The sequence below is a fragment of the Stomoxys calcitrans genome, chromosome 4 (assembly GCF_963082655.1).
Source record: "Stomoxys calcitrans chromosome 4, idStoCalc2.1, whole genome shotgun sequence".
NCBI classification, from domain to species: Eukaryota; Metazoa; Arthropoda; class Insecta; order Diptera; family Muscidae; genus Stomoxys; species Stomoxys calcitrans.
In genome coordinates this window covers 165,749,098-165,764,175 of record NC_081555.1, presented here as the reverse complement: position 1 = coordinate 165,764,175, position 15,078 = coordinate 165,749,098, and the positions used below count along the sequence as shown (strand labels likewise).

The 15,078-nt window shown below is 34.0% G+C and overlaps 1 protein-coding gene across 11 annotated transcripts in view; it reads left to right on the top strand.

The window, feature by feature from the left end:
- Window positions 1–691: 691 nt before the first annotated feature.
- LOC106088708 (chromosome-associated kinesin KIF4A) overlaps window positions 692–15,078 on the top strand; it is a 48,960-nt gene continuing 34,573 nt past the window's right edge. For 10 of the 11 annotated variants that reach the window (XR_001221491.2, XR_001221492.2, XR_001221500.2 and 7 more), the window contains exons 1-3: window positions 692–1,124; window positions 1,233–1,992; window positions 2,112–2,263. Coding sequence is in view for 4 of the 11 variants with exons in the window: in XM_013254371.2 (XP_013109825.2) it covers window positions 1,322–1,992; window positions 2,112–2,263 (823 nt within the window). In the remaining 7 variants the exon portion in view is untranslated. The remainder of the gene's footprint in view (window positions 1,125–1,232; window positions 1,993–2,111; window positions 2,264–15,078) is intronic. The other variant, XM_013254364.2, reaches the window with a different exon arrangement.

The following is a 15,078-nucleotide window of genomic DNA, read 5'->3' as shown; positions in this document are numbered from 1 at the left end:
AATGAAACTAACACATGAATATCACTTTTCATAATAGCACTGTTATTTTTTCGATTAGAGTGGTGCACTATTCCTTCTGACAAAGGCATAAAGAAATCAGCTGTTTTTGTTGTCAGTTGAAAGTAAGCAACCCAAAATTAAATTGTTTTCACAACTTTAGCAATTTGTATCCATAAAAATCAACTTTTGCTCTCATTTTTAGGTTATGTCTATGGTACAAGAACATTTGCCCAACAACAAAATTTTTCTGTGCAACTCTGGTGGATTGTTTGTCAAATGCCGGCTGGGCAGCAGTATGTCTGCCGAGGTTAGAAGAAGAAAAAGTTTAATAATTCTGATTTCTGGCCCAGAGAAATTAATAAGTTATTTGTTTGTTCACCCACCGGTGAGAGTCACACACATCAATGTTTGCCATTAGGAAATTTTTCAAATTAAAAGAATTATACTCAGCTGTTCGCATGACCACACCTTTAAGTTCGTGTATCATGTGTTACAACTAACCCTACACCAATAGTGAATCCTGGCTACTTGCATACACCTATTATACTTATGACGTGTAAACATCCCATTATCGCACTAGCCGATCGTAAGAACCTTGCGCTTCCATTTAAATAAAGCGCCAACGCTTTTTATTCAGTTGACACTCAACTCTGACACATTTATGTGCGAATGCAGCACGCTGCTTTCGAAGATACACTACACCATTTTCATTTGAATTTCAAACGGTCGCGGCGCCATAACTTTAACAAGCGGGTGTTTTGTTTTCTGCAATAAAATCTGTTGATTTGTTTAGAAAATTCGCGGAACCTTGAACAATTAAAGAGGAAATTCCGCGATTTGTGTTTTCGGTTACCTGCTGCACCTACATACATAAAAAAACGAAAATTACATATAATGGCTTTAATAGAGGTGTGAATGTCGTGTCAGAGGTGTCATTTGTGTTTTGTAAGTGTTTCATCGCAGTGCATACACGCCAGCAGTATAGAAGATTGATTTTGCACAGCAGCCGCGCTACAGCCAAACAAAAAAAAACAAAAACTATCACAACCACCGGGCGGGTAAAGCAAAGACACCCATCCCCCAAGAGCATAGAAGGCAAAGGAAAAGCACAACAATACGACGGTGTAAGTATTGCCAATGAATGCCAACACACAAATGCTAGATAGAGGAGACTGGCGGACGCCATTAATTACAAGGGCTTTATTGATTTGTTGATACCATTTCATTTTCAGGTCAAAAAAAGCCAAAGTCTACGGCATCATCCATCATTAAATTACAAACAGCTTACAGCTGAAGCAGACGGAAAAGCTGTTGCCGCGAGATGGGCGACTTGGAAAGTGTACGGGTGGCTCTAAGAGTTCGACCCTTGGTGCCTTCGGAAATAAATCGCGGATGCCAGGTGGCTGTGGAAAAGGTGGAGGGACAGAATCAGGTGGTGGTGAATAACACCGATGCGTTCTCCTTTAATTTTGTCTTCGACTATCAAGATACACAGGAGCAGGTGTACAACATGTCCGTTTCTGATATGCTAGACAAATTGTTTGGTGGCTTCAATGCCACCATTTTGGCCTACGGCCAGACTGGTTCTGGCAAAACCCATACAATGGGTACGGCCTTTAATGGGGCTCTGGATGCTGATGTCGGAGTAATACCTAGAGCTATGCATGATATATTCGAACGCATTAAAAAGCTCTCGGATTCCTATGACTTCAGTGTTAAGTGCTCCTTTATGGAATTGTATCAGGAACAGCTGTACGATTTGCTATCCAACAAATCGCGTGATGAGAGCATAGTCGATATGCGTGAGGACCGCAGTGGCATCATAATGGTGGGCCTAACCGAGCAACAGGTTCTAACGGCGCAGGAGACCACCGATTGCTTAGTGCGCGGCTCCACAGGCAGAGCTGTGGCATCCACGGCTATGAATGAGGCCTCCTCGAGATCACACGCCATCTTCACTGTGACCTTACAGGCAACCAAAAAAGATGAATCGTAAGTATTTTTTTGTTGGCCTTATCTCTTAAATTTGTTTTGCTCTGAGTGTGTGTGTGTGTGTATCATGTGTTAATCTGTTTGTTATTTTTCTTTTTTGTTTTTTTTTTTTTTTGCAGGCGCGCTGTGACCACCTCTAAATTTCATTTGGTAGATCTGGCCGGTTCAGAGCGCTCCAAAAAGACCGGTGCCACTGGTGATCGTTTTAAGGAGGGTGTCAAAATCAATCAAGGCCTGTTGGCCCTGGGCAATGTAATTTCAGCTTTGGGAGGTAAGTCGTCATTTTGCAATTATTTTGTATGGGGAAAAAACAACAACGTATAAAAAAATGATAGTAATGATGGCATAAGCCAAAAAAATACTTTTAATAATCTTTTGTATCATTAACACGGAAGCTTGAAACTCGTTCCGCTCAAACTTTGCGCATTATTGTTTAGAAGTCCGAATTCAAAACAATAACCACATATCAAAAAACCCGTCAAACAACTTTGTCAGTCAGCAGCTCTTGAGCGGGTAGCAAGTACTTTGTTTGTATCTTTACGACGATGACGATGACGCTGACAGCACTCGTGCAAACCCTTACACAATTCAACTATGGCCTGCGAAGTAGTAATTCCATATCGAAATAAAATATTAATCGTTTTGCACCGGAGTGTGGGACAGGCGATATGTAGAATGGCAAAACGGAACAGCATTAGAACAAATGTTGGCGCGTGTGTTAAATGTGTTGCTTGTTCTTGTTGTAGCAGTGTGTTGTACTCATAGGCGGCAGCCCTTGCTGTTGAAAGACTCAATCGGGCCAATCCGCTACGTACAACCGGCTGCCATGGGATTGGTGATCGTTGCTTGTATTTGGTAGCGTAAAACAACAATATAGGGAACATTTTCTTTAATCTTCATCGTCGTCGCTGTCATAAACAACTACGACGTCTACGACCAGATAGTAACATTTATTTTAGGTCCCTCTAATTTTGTAAAACACCCAGATAAGATCAACTACCTGCTGCTGTTCATTTTGTTTTTGTGTGTACTTAGTTCATTACATCTGGCCTTGTGGCTTTCCAGTTGTTCAAATTTTTGTATACATCACCCTTTCGGATTAAATTTGTGTGTTTAGCACTTTTAGTTAGTAAAGAGTTAGAGAATAACAAGCAACAACATGACATTTTTCCCTGCACACATGTCATCATCTGTTAATCTCTGATATTTCGCCAATTAAAATCAAGTTTGTTTTGTCTGGTGTTGATATATTCTCTAATAATTAATGGCAATATTATTATATTTTTTATAGCAGAAATGCAAATCAAATTCAAAATTTCAAACGATGTTTCATTTCAAAAATAACCATCGGTTGAGAATACAGAGCTTATGCGTCCTGCTTATGACTCACGTGTTGAGAGAAGTGGTCGCGTCGGGTGTTCGTTCTGTCATGCTTTTACACACTTTGCATATTTAAATCTATTTCTTTGCTTGCCCAAAATCTATGGGTGTCTAAAGTATTAGCGAACTTTTAGAAATTAGTCTCTAGAGTGATTTTTAATACTTCTCTGAAAACAACAACATGTATAGATATTTTTGTGGTGTTTTAGCTAAAACATTAGGGTGGGGGCGTTTTATAAAATTGTTTTTATTTTAGATTTTCCAATATTATGGCCATTCATCTGTAGTGGCAAGTGGATTGCTTTAAGATCAAAGAGTGATGGTCGATATAAATTAAGCCAAATGACAGCTGACATCCTTTTTATGGTCCAATATTATTAAGAAATAAGAGACATGTTAGCTGGCGAACAACTGAAAGAAAAGTTTCGCTTCGATGTATGCGCTCAATGCCATCAACTTTAACAAGGTGTTTTTGTGTGGTTGATGGAGATAAAAATCTTGTGTATTAGGAAAAACATTGAAATAGGAAAATTTTTAGTTTAGTACATGGGTACCGGGGTTTCGCTGATGTAAAGGAAGTTTAGCCGTTGTACAGCAATAGTATTTTAGTGATGTTGATGTTGCGTTCTTATGCATATTAGGCGACAAATTGCTCAATCAGAGGGCAAATTTAATCTTAAAATTTGTATACCCTCCACCATAGGATGGGGGTATACTAATTTTGTCGTTCTGTTTGTAAAACCTCTAAATATGAGTCTAAGACCCTTCAAAGTATATATATTCTTGATCAACAAATACAAATTTTGCCCACGAACATTCCACTAAGGAACAGGGGCAAACTTCTAACATATCAATGAGTGCAGTCCGATTCATGTTTATGCGCAATGGTAAGGGGCCTCCTTTTTATAGCCGAATCCGAAAAACGCGCCGCAATGCGACACCTCCTTGGAGAGAAGTTTTACATGGCATGGTACCTCACAAATGTTGCCAGTTTATTTTTTCTGATGGTCTCGCCTGGATTCAAACCCAGTTGTTCAGCCTCATAGGCGGACATGCTAAACTTTGTGCTACGGTGGTCTCCATATATTCTTGATCGGCATGTCATTTTAAGTCGATCTAGCCATGTCCGTCCGTCTGTGTGTCGAAAGCACGCTAACTTTCGTAGGAGTAAAGATAGCCGTTTGAAATTTTGCACAAATATTTTTATTAGTGTAGGCCTGGTTGGGATTATAAATGGGTCAAATCGGTCCATGTTTTGATATAGCTGCCATATAAACCTATCTTGAGTCTTCTTGAGCTCTAGAGGGCGCAATTCTTGTTCAATTTAACTGCATGTGGTGTTTTGGTATCACTTCCAACAACTGTGTTAATTATGGCTCAAATAATTGCGCTCTCTAAAAGCTGAAGAAGTCAAGACCCAAGATCGGTTTATATGACAGCTAAATCGGGTTATAAACCAATTTTGGGTCTTGACTTCTACAGCTTTTAGAGGGTGCAATTATTATCCGATTTGGCTGGAATTTTGCACGTGGTGTTTTGGTATCACTTCAAACAACTATGCTAAGTATGATTCAAATCGGTTCATAACCTGGTATAGCTGTCATATAAACCGATCTTGGATCTTGATTTTTTGAGCCGCTGGAGGGCGCAATTCTCATTCGATTTAGCTGACATTTTTCATGAGGTCTTTTGTTATGACTTCCAATAACTGTGCTTAGTATGGCGCAAATCGTTACATAACCTGATATAGCTGCCATATAAACCGATCTAGGATTTTGACTTCTTCAGCTTTAAGAGGTCGCAATTATTTGAACCATACTTAACACATTTGTTGAACGTGATGCAGTCAAATTGGACAAGAATTGCGCCCTCTAGAGCTCAAGAAGACTCAAGATCGGTTTATATGGCAGCTATATCAAAACATGGACCGATTTGGCCCATTTATAATCCCAACAAGGCCTACACTAATAAAAAGTAATTTTCATCCGATTTGGCAGAAGTTTTTGTACAACGGCTTCTCCCATGGACTTCAACATACGTGTCCAATATAGTCTGAATGGATCTATAGCTTGATACAGCTCCCATATAAAACGATCTGCCGATTTTGTTTTTTTGTTTGTAGGAAATTGCTGTGCCGTGACATACAAAATCACTTGCGTAGAAAGGTACTTAAAATTCACGACTTCTTTCGAGTCTAAGTGGTTTAGTTAGATCTAGTTTTGATGCCTTCCTATAGAGTATTAATATTCTTTCAAAGGTTTGTGTCCAAGTATTTCAGTCTCTTTGTTTCATCAAAGTCTTCTTCTATATTTCTTTTTCAATCTGATAATAGATTAGGTTTTTGAGCCATGCCACATTTTCTGTGGATGCAAACCCCTGAGCGATGATTATCATTCGAATTTGCTTCCGTCTTTTAGCGATGGGAAACAGTACCAAGGAGCGTTAGCGTTGTATTATAAAAAGAGCATTTTTGCAGTTGCAGCCCGGTTGCTCTCAGCTAAGCTCATCGTGACGACGATGAACACAACATAAGTTGAAGTTCAGAGCCCAAACGGTTCTGAATATAACCAAACAAAGGAATTTCGACAAATGTTTTTTTTTTTTTTCAAAATTGTTTCCATCTGTTTCCGCTTTCTTTTAAAATTTAGTCAAAAATGTGTACTGTTGTTTAAGGATTTGACTAGCTACTCTGATCGCGATTTCTAATCCGCTAAGACTGCATATACGAATTTTGACAAATAGATTGTTGTACTCTTCATACCCACAACTAGTGAGTCCGTTTTAGAGCACATATCTGTGTTCGAAACGAGGTTCTACTCAAGCTCAATAATGCCAAAATTTGTTGGGAAATTTTTGTCGAAATATTCTTTTTGTTGAATTTTTGTTTATAATTTTATTCAAAGAAATTTTTTTGAAAAATTAAATTTTTTTTAATTTATTTCGACAAATTATTATTTTTTTTCGAAAATTTTTTTTCTAATTGTTGTCAAAAAATTTTTTTTTTTTGAAATTTTTTTTTTTTTACATTTTTTGACTTTTTACATTTTTATATATTATTTTTTAAAATTTTTATATATTTTTTTATATTTTTTTTGTCATTTTTATGTATTATATAATTTTTTATATATATTTTATATTTTTTATATATATAATTGTTATATATTTTTTGTATAATTTTTTATATTTTTTTTTGTATAATTTTTTAAAATTTTTTTTTAAATATTTTTTTATATACTTTTTTAAATCCTTTTTTTATATATATTTTTGTTTTATATAATTTTTAATAATATTTTTTTATATTTTTTTAAATATATTTTTTATATATATTTTTTTATATATATTTTTTATATATATATTTTTTATATTTTTTTATATATATATGTTTTTTTATATTTTTTTATATATATTTTTTTAATTACTTATTTTTTTATATTTTTGTAATTATTTTTTATTTTTGTTTATTTATTTTTGTTTTTTTATATAAATTTTATTACTTTTTATTTTTTATATATATTTTATTACTTTTTATTTTTTTATTACTTTTTATTTTTTTTTTATTACTTTTTATTTTTTTATTACTTTTTATTTTTTTTTTATTACTTTTTATTTTTTTTATTACTTTTTATTTTTTTATTACTTTTTATTTTTTTATTACTTTTTATTTTTTTATTACTTTTTATTTTTTTATTACTTTTTATTTTTTTATTACTTTTTATTTTTTTATTACTTTTTATTTTTTATTACTTTTTATTTTTTTATATATTTTTAATTTTTTATTACTTTTTATTTTTTTATTACTTTTTATTTATTTTTTTTTTATTTTTTTTTATTTTTTTTTTATTTTTTTTTATTTTTTTTATTCTGCTTTTATTTTTCATTTATTTTATTTGTTTATTTTATTGAAAAATTATCAGCATCGTGCTCTCGTCTCAACTACCATTTATTAAACCCCATATTGCCACTGGCTTAAAAGGAGTTTACAGGATGTCAAATTCGATTATCAAATTCGATTATCAAATTCGTTTTCTACTCTCAAATACCTTTCATTTGAGTCATATATTGGCATGGTCGAATAATTGTTTCCCTTTGGGGGTGTTTTGGGAAAGGGGTGCCCTGAATACGTGGTCCTACATTTGGATATCAAATTCGTATTCTACTCCCAAATACCTTTATTTGGGAGTAGATGGTCAATAAAAAATTGCTGTTTGTGGGGTATTTTGGGAAAGGAGTAGACCCCCAGAAAATTGGTCCCTAAAATGGGTATCAATTCTTGCTCTACCCCCCAATACCTTTCATTTAAGCTCCACATTGACATGGTCGGTAAATATGGCCGATTTAGGGGTGTTTTGGGGATTGGGTTGGTCGCCCAAACACTAAACCCGGAAAATATATCAGCAACGTGCTCTATTCTCATATATCTATATATCATTTATTTGAACCCCATATTGCCATTGGTCTCCAAATTGGATATCAAATTCGTTTTCAAAGCTTATTTAAACTTCTTATTGCAAAAGTCAGCAAATATGTCCGGTTTGGGGTATTGGCCCTAAAAACTATAATATTTAGTTCCACTCTCTTTAAGACCCAAATTGTCTTGTTGAGCAAATACGTCCTATTTGGGGGTTGTTATGGTGGTGGGACGTCCCCTAGACAGTTGGTTCCTAATGTTGATATCAGATACGTGGTCTACTCCCAAATACCTTTAGTTCGAGCCCCATATTTCCATAGTCGGCAAACATGGCCGGCTTGGGGGGTGTTTTGGGGGATTGGCGGCCACTCAGTGAGTTGGCCTTGAAAATATATATCGGATTCGTGTTCCACTCTAAAAACCCTTTTATTTGAGCCTCATATTGCAAAAGTCAGCAAATACTTACTATTTGGGTTGTGTTGTGGAGGTGGGACACTTTTCCCAAATATTGATAAGATTCGTGCTTTACTCCCAAAGACCTTTTATTTGAGCCCCATATTGCTATGGTCGTAAATTTGTCCTCTTTGGGGGATGTTTTTGGTGAGAGGCGGCCCCAAGCACTTGGTCCCATATTTGGATATCAGATTCTAATTCTACACTCAAATACCATTTATTTAAGCCCCATATTCCCATGGTCCATATTCCCGTGGCTCGACAAATGGATATCAGATACGTTTTCTTATCCTAAATACCTTTCATTTGGGTCCCATATTGTCGTGATTGGTCTAAATATATGTTTGGTAGGTTTTAGGGTGGGGCGGCCCCCCTAGGTACCCCATCCGAAATTTGGATACCAAATTTTTATTTTTAGGGTACTATATGAGAGCACACAAAATTTCACTTTAATCGCACCACCCATCTTCGAGATCTGGCGAGGGGCGGACCCTTCAGATATCAAAAAATGTAGTACCCTATTTTCACCACGGGATCATTATGCACCATCTGCGAAAATTTCAAGAAAATCGGTTCAGCCGTTTCTGAGTCTATAAGGAACACACAAACATACAAACAAATTTATTTTTATATATAAGATTTTTTATATACATAGTTTTGTTATAATATATATTTTTTTTTCTTTTTTACGTATTTTTTTTTGAAATTTTTTTTTTACTTCTCTCGTTACGATCTGTGCCCAGGTCCATTCGGACGTGCTAAAAAATCATTTCATAATCGATATTTAGCTGGTTTCAAAGTCTTTTTTTTACGAAATAGAAAAAAATCGCGTTAATGAAAATAATATATGAAATATACATATGTACATATATGGGTGGTTGTGTATGCTTAAGCTGCTTTCACACGATAAGTATTTTCATAAGTAGTAACCCTGAAAGTTGACCACATCGTGTGATACGTACGAAAAATTTAATATGAAAAATGAATTTTCGAATAATCATGCAACTCATTCGATTAAAGCGAGCTCTTATTTCATCAAACATACATGTATTGGGTTGCCCAAAAAGTAATTGCGGATTTTTCATATAGTCGGCGTTGACAAATTTTTTCACAGCTTGTGACTCTGTAATTGCATTCTTTCTTCTGTCAGTTATCAGCTGTTACTTTTAGCTTGCTTCAGAAAAAAAGTGTAAAAAAGTATATTTGATTAAAGTTCATTCTTAAGTTTTATTAAAAATGCATTTACTTTCTTTTAAAAAATCCCCAATTACTTTTTGGGCAACCCAATAGTTACATGTCTATTAAAAAAGCACAATACATATGGGAATACATGCCGATAAGAGCGCGCTCTATTCGCTTTTTACGTACACAAGGAAAGTCTTATGGATGCAGAAAGTGACAGCACATATGTAACGCACATATCGTGTGAAAGCAGCTTTAAACGTTACGAAATGTGTTCACATTTGTTGGCATGATTAATGAGGGAATTGTGTGTTTGTGTGTGGATTAATAAACCCATGTCGCTTGTGCCAAAATTACTTTAACACACATTTAACGAAACTTAGTTCATGGTTGGCTTTAAGATTTGGTTCTATGGGTTATCTTGAATACCTATTCTAAGCTGACCATTGTATATGAAAAATTTGCAAAAGATAAAACAGGGTGTATGGCATTTGCATTTTTTGTTAGGAACAATTAATGCATTTTTGGCTTAAATTAAAAAAGCATTGCATGAGGGCTTTACTTTGCATATATGGTAGTATCAAATGAAAAAGAAATGCAAGTGGGTTTTTACAAGATGGTAAAAGAAGAAAATGTGATAAAATCACCTGTAACATGGATTATGTTAATTATTCTTTTGACCATTAAAACAAATGTATTGATTGGCATTTCTGCAATTTATATACAATGTAATTTCCCTTATTCCGGTTGGTGATAGCGCGTAGTGGAAATGATATTATGGCTGTCGAAGACCAAAATTCGTTTACATCTCATTATTATGGTACTACATATGTCGAATTCGACTGTCAAATTTGAAGAAAACAATCGATATATAAGTTAACTGCATTCTAAACTATTGTACATCGCGCCAGTTTGTCGAATGAGTATGGAACCTACTTTTATATTATTTTAATTTAATTTACCACAATATTTTTTCTATTATCAAACTGTCGAAGGCGAATAAGTTGCAGAATACCATAAAATGTGAAAATCCCCTTCGACTACGACTGATGTCGATTTCCGCTTTCGACAACGGGAATAAGGGTGAATATCCGTAAAAATATTGCATTAAGACTCCTCAATATGTTATTTATGTATTCTTAAACGTGGTATCAATTTCAATCTATACTGCATTCGGTTGTAATTAACTGTGACCGTAATCAAATTTTATATATTTTTAAATATTTTCCACTTATGTATGCTTTAAATGACGTCCTAACTAGAAATCCACCCTAATGTACATAATTCATATGACACCGTGTTTATGCTATTTTATAAAATTCAACTTTATTTTAAGGAAATTTGAGCATGACGTTTATTTTTTTTTTCATGCACAATAGTATTGTCGTTTTTTTGTTAAACCTTGTTCTCAGGTGACAAATGTGCAAATTTTACTTCCCTAATCTGGAGATTAAGATTTGAAAAATGGGTTTGTCTAGAATTTGACAATGAATCTTTCTAAGGCATTTATCGTAAAAATGTCAAATAGTTTATAGGTGGGGTGAATGGACAACATTTATTAATTTGGCAAAGGCCACTTTTAATACAAAGAAGATTTCTTTCGCTACATGCTGTAATGTTAAATAGAAAAAAATAAAAAAAAAAATGAAATGAAATGAAAAAATAAAAACAAATTTAAAATGTAAACAAAAAATTTAAAAACAATTTAGAAAATAAAAAAATTATTTAAAAATAGTTTAAAAAAATTAAAAAAAAGAGTTCAAAATAAAAGTTTTAAAACATTAAGAAAATAAATAAAAATTTGAAAATTCGAATTAAGAAATAAGAAAAAATAGAGAGTCAAATTAAAAAAAAAATATATATATTGGGTTGCCCAAAAAGTAATTGCGGATTTTTTAAAAGAAAGTAAATGTATTTTGTAGCGATGTTATATTTTCTACATAATTATAATATATTTCATGCATTCATTTATTAATTTTTACTATTTTTGCATTGCCATTCTGAACTAACTTTAAGGATTTGCTTTCCTTTGAATATATTTTGTTTCATTAGTTTTGTAACATGACTACATATTTTAATGGTTTACTGTTTCTATTGAGTCATTATTATTTGAGCATTGCTATATCTATCGATCGATTGAGTGAAGAGAGAATATGTTCTACTGCGCATGTCTGTAACTAAATGTAAGAGAGCAAGAGATTACAATGTAATTGAGTGTTTTTGTCTCATTGAGTGATTGAGTAATTATTATACTTTGCTATGCCATGAAGTGCTATGCTATGACCATCGATCGATCGAACGGCTATAGAATGTTTATTGCCTCATTGAGTTTTTGAGTAATATTAATGCATTGTAATGTAAAGTATCGATTAACGATTAGAGCCCATCAGGCTATAAAAGTTCATGCAATCCATTAATCTGTCTGATTTTTGAGAAGAGCTCGTTGAGGTAAGAACTAAGGCTTCTTGGAAACGCATTAGCGTGGCCGGTTGTCTAGACTCTTACCTAGCCGACGGCAACTAACACTAGGCGAAAGCGACAGCAGTCACTTGTGTTATTGCTTGAGGCGGCAACGGTCTTTGACTAGTTAAACGAAAGGTATAAAAACTTCATTAAAATCAATAAATTTTATAACGTTTATATAGAAACCTTGTGCGTTTATTATTATTTCTGTGGAGTACGCTGGTAAATAAACGCTCACCCCCTCTATAATTTTTAATAAAACTTAGAATGAACTTTAATCAAATATACTTTTTTTACACTTTTTTTCTAAAGCAAGCTAAAAGTAACAGCTGATAACTGACAGAAGAAAGAATGCAATTACAGAGTCACAAGCCGTTGAAAAAATTTGTCAACGCCGACTATATGAAAAATCCGCAATTACTTTTTGGGCAACCCAATATAAAAAAAGAAAAGAAAAAAAATTGAAGAAAATTATGCAAATTTTGTTCGGCTTGAGGTCTTTGCTCTTCAATTAAATTCACTGGATTTTAGGTTTTTTTTTTTTAAATTTAATTTTGTTTTCATTTGTATATCCTCTACCTCGAAATATTCGTCTCAGACCCCATAATGTATATATATTCTTGATCGTCTTGACATTTTATGTCGATCTAACCATGTCCGTCCGTCTGTCTGTCGAAAGCACGCTTACTTTCGAAGGAATAAAGCTAGCCGCTTGAAATTTTGCACAAATACTTCTTATAGATGTAGGCCGGTTGGGATTGTAAATGGGCCATATCGATCCATGTTTTTATATAGCTGCTATATAAACCGATCTTGGGTCTTGACTTCTTGAGCCTCTATAGGGCACAATTCTTATCCGATTTGGCTGAAATTTTGCATGTGGTGGTTTGATATTACTTCCAACAACTGTGCTAAATGGTTCAAATCGGTTCATAATCTGGTATAGCTGTCATATAAACCGATCTGGGGTCTTGACTTCTTGAGCCTCTAGATGGCGCAATTCTTATCCGATTGGGATGAAATTTCGCATGACGTGTTTTGTTATGATATCCAACAACTGTGCCAAGTTCGGTTCAAATCGGTCCATAACCTAATATAGCTGCCATTCAAACCGATCTTGGGTCTTGACTTCTTGATCCTCTAAAGGGCGCAATTCTTATCCGATTGGAATTAAATTTTGCACGACGTGTTTTGTTATAATATCCAAGAACTGTGCCAAGCATGGTTCAAATCGGTACATAATCTCATATAGCTGCCATATAAACCGATCTTGAATTTTTACTTCCTAAGCCACTAGAGGACGCAACTCTTATCCGATTTGGCTGACATTTTGCACGAGATGTTTTGTTGTGATTTTTAACAACTGTACCAAGTTTGGGTAAAATCGGTGCATAACCTGATGTCATATAATCCGATCTGGGGTCTTGACTTCTTAAGCCTTTAGAGGGCGCAAATCCTATCCGATTTCGCTGAAATTTTGCATAACGAGTTTCGTTATGACTTTCAATAACTGTGGTTGGTTCAAATCGGTTCATAAAAACCGATCTGGGATCTTGACTTCTTCAACCTCTATAGGGCGCAATTATAATCTGATTTGGGTGAAATTTGTACAACATGACCTTCAACATACGTGTCAAATATGGTCTGAATCGGTCTATAGCCTAATACAGCTCCCCCATAAAACGATCCCCCTATTTTACTTGTTGAGCCCCTAAAGGGCGCAATTCTTATTCGCTTTGGCTGAAATTTTACACAATGACTTCCACTATGGTCTCCAACATTCATTTCATTATGGTCCGAATCTGACCAATATTTCGATTACCGCCGGTAATCATTTCCGAGGCGATTCGAGTTGAAGATTACTAAATGGAGTTGCTTAAGAACTGTTTGGTGTCTCTTTGTCAACTCCAAAGACAGCTGTATCAAAACATAGACTGATATGGCCCATTTACAACCCTAACCGACCTAGACTTATAAGAAGTATTTGTGCAAAGTTTCAAGCGCCTAGCTCTATTCCTTCGAGATTTACCGTGCTTTCGACAGACAGACCGACGGGCGAACAGGGCTAAATCGACTTAGATTTTCAAGACGATAAAGAATATATGTGCTTTGTTGGGTCTAAGATCAATATTTCGTTATGTTACAAACGAAATGACTAAATTATGGGTTGCTCAAAAAGTAATTGCGGATTTTTTAAAAGAAAGTAAATGCATTTTTAATAAAACTTGGAATGAACTTTAATCAAATATACTTTTTTTACACTTTTTTTTCTAAAAGTAACAGCTGATAACTGACAGAAGAAAAAATGCAATTACAGAGTCACAAGCTGTGAAAAAAATTTTCAACGCCGACTATATGAAAAATCCGCAATTACTTTTTGGGCAACCCAATAGTATACCCCCATCCTTATGTGGAAGGTATAAAAATCATATTTTTAAAGTTTGGCTGAAAATGAGTTTGTTTTGTAATAGCATTTGACTGCTTTCCTACATAACGATTTCGTTGAGCACAAACCAAACTCATCGGTAGGATCTATAAAATTTTCTTTTATGATATTTATAATTTTTTTAATGTTATTCCTTTTTTAATATTGTTTTTTTTATTAATTTTATTGTTTTTTTTATTAATTTTATTGTTTTTTTTTATTAATTTTATTGTTTTTTTGTATTAATTTTATTGTTTTTTTCTTTATTAATTTTTTTTATTAAATTTTTTTTAGAGATTTAGGTCTTTAGAATCTTTTCGTGGGTTTTCGCACATCTTCCGGCTGGAGATTATATTCAAAGCTTTCTATTCAAAGAATAGTATAGTAAAGAATTATTCAAAATACTTTGACTGGTTAGTGGATCATGATTTCTGATACGCCATGTATCTTAAAGCTAGGCTTTCTTCTCTCTTGCTGCGCTTAGGAGAGTTGGAGGACTTATTGATCCCAGTTTCAAAACAAAAGAGTGCTCTACACCGTACTCAAGAGTCTTTGGGTATGTAGGGTACACCTTAATCAATTTGACAAAGGTGTTGATGAAGATACATGGTGTATCAGAATTCATGATTGACTAACCAGTCAAAGTGTTTTTTTGAATAATAACACACACTTTCTCAAGTTATATAAAATATTTGCTATGTTCTTTGAAAAAAGCATTGAATATGATATCGATGTGGAAAATGTTCGAAAAATCAGAAAAAAAAAATATTATTTT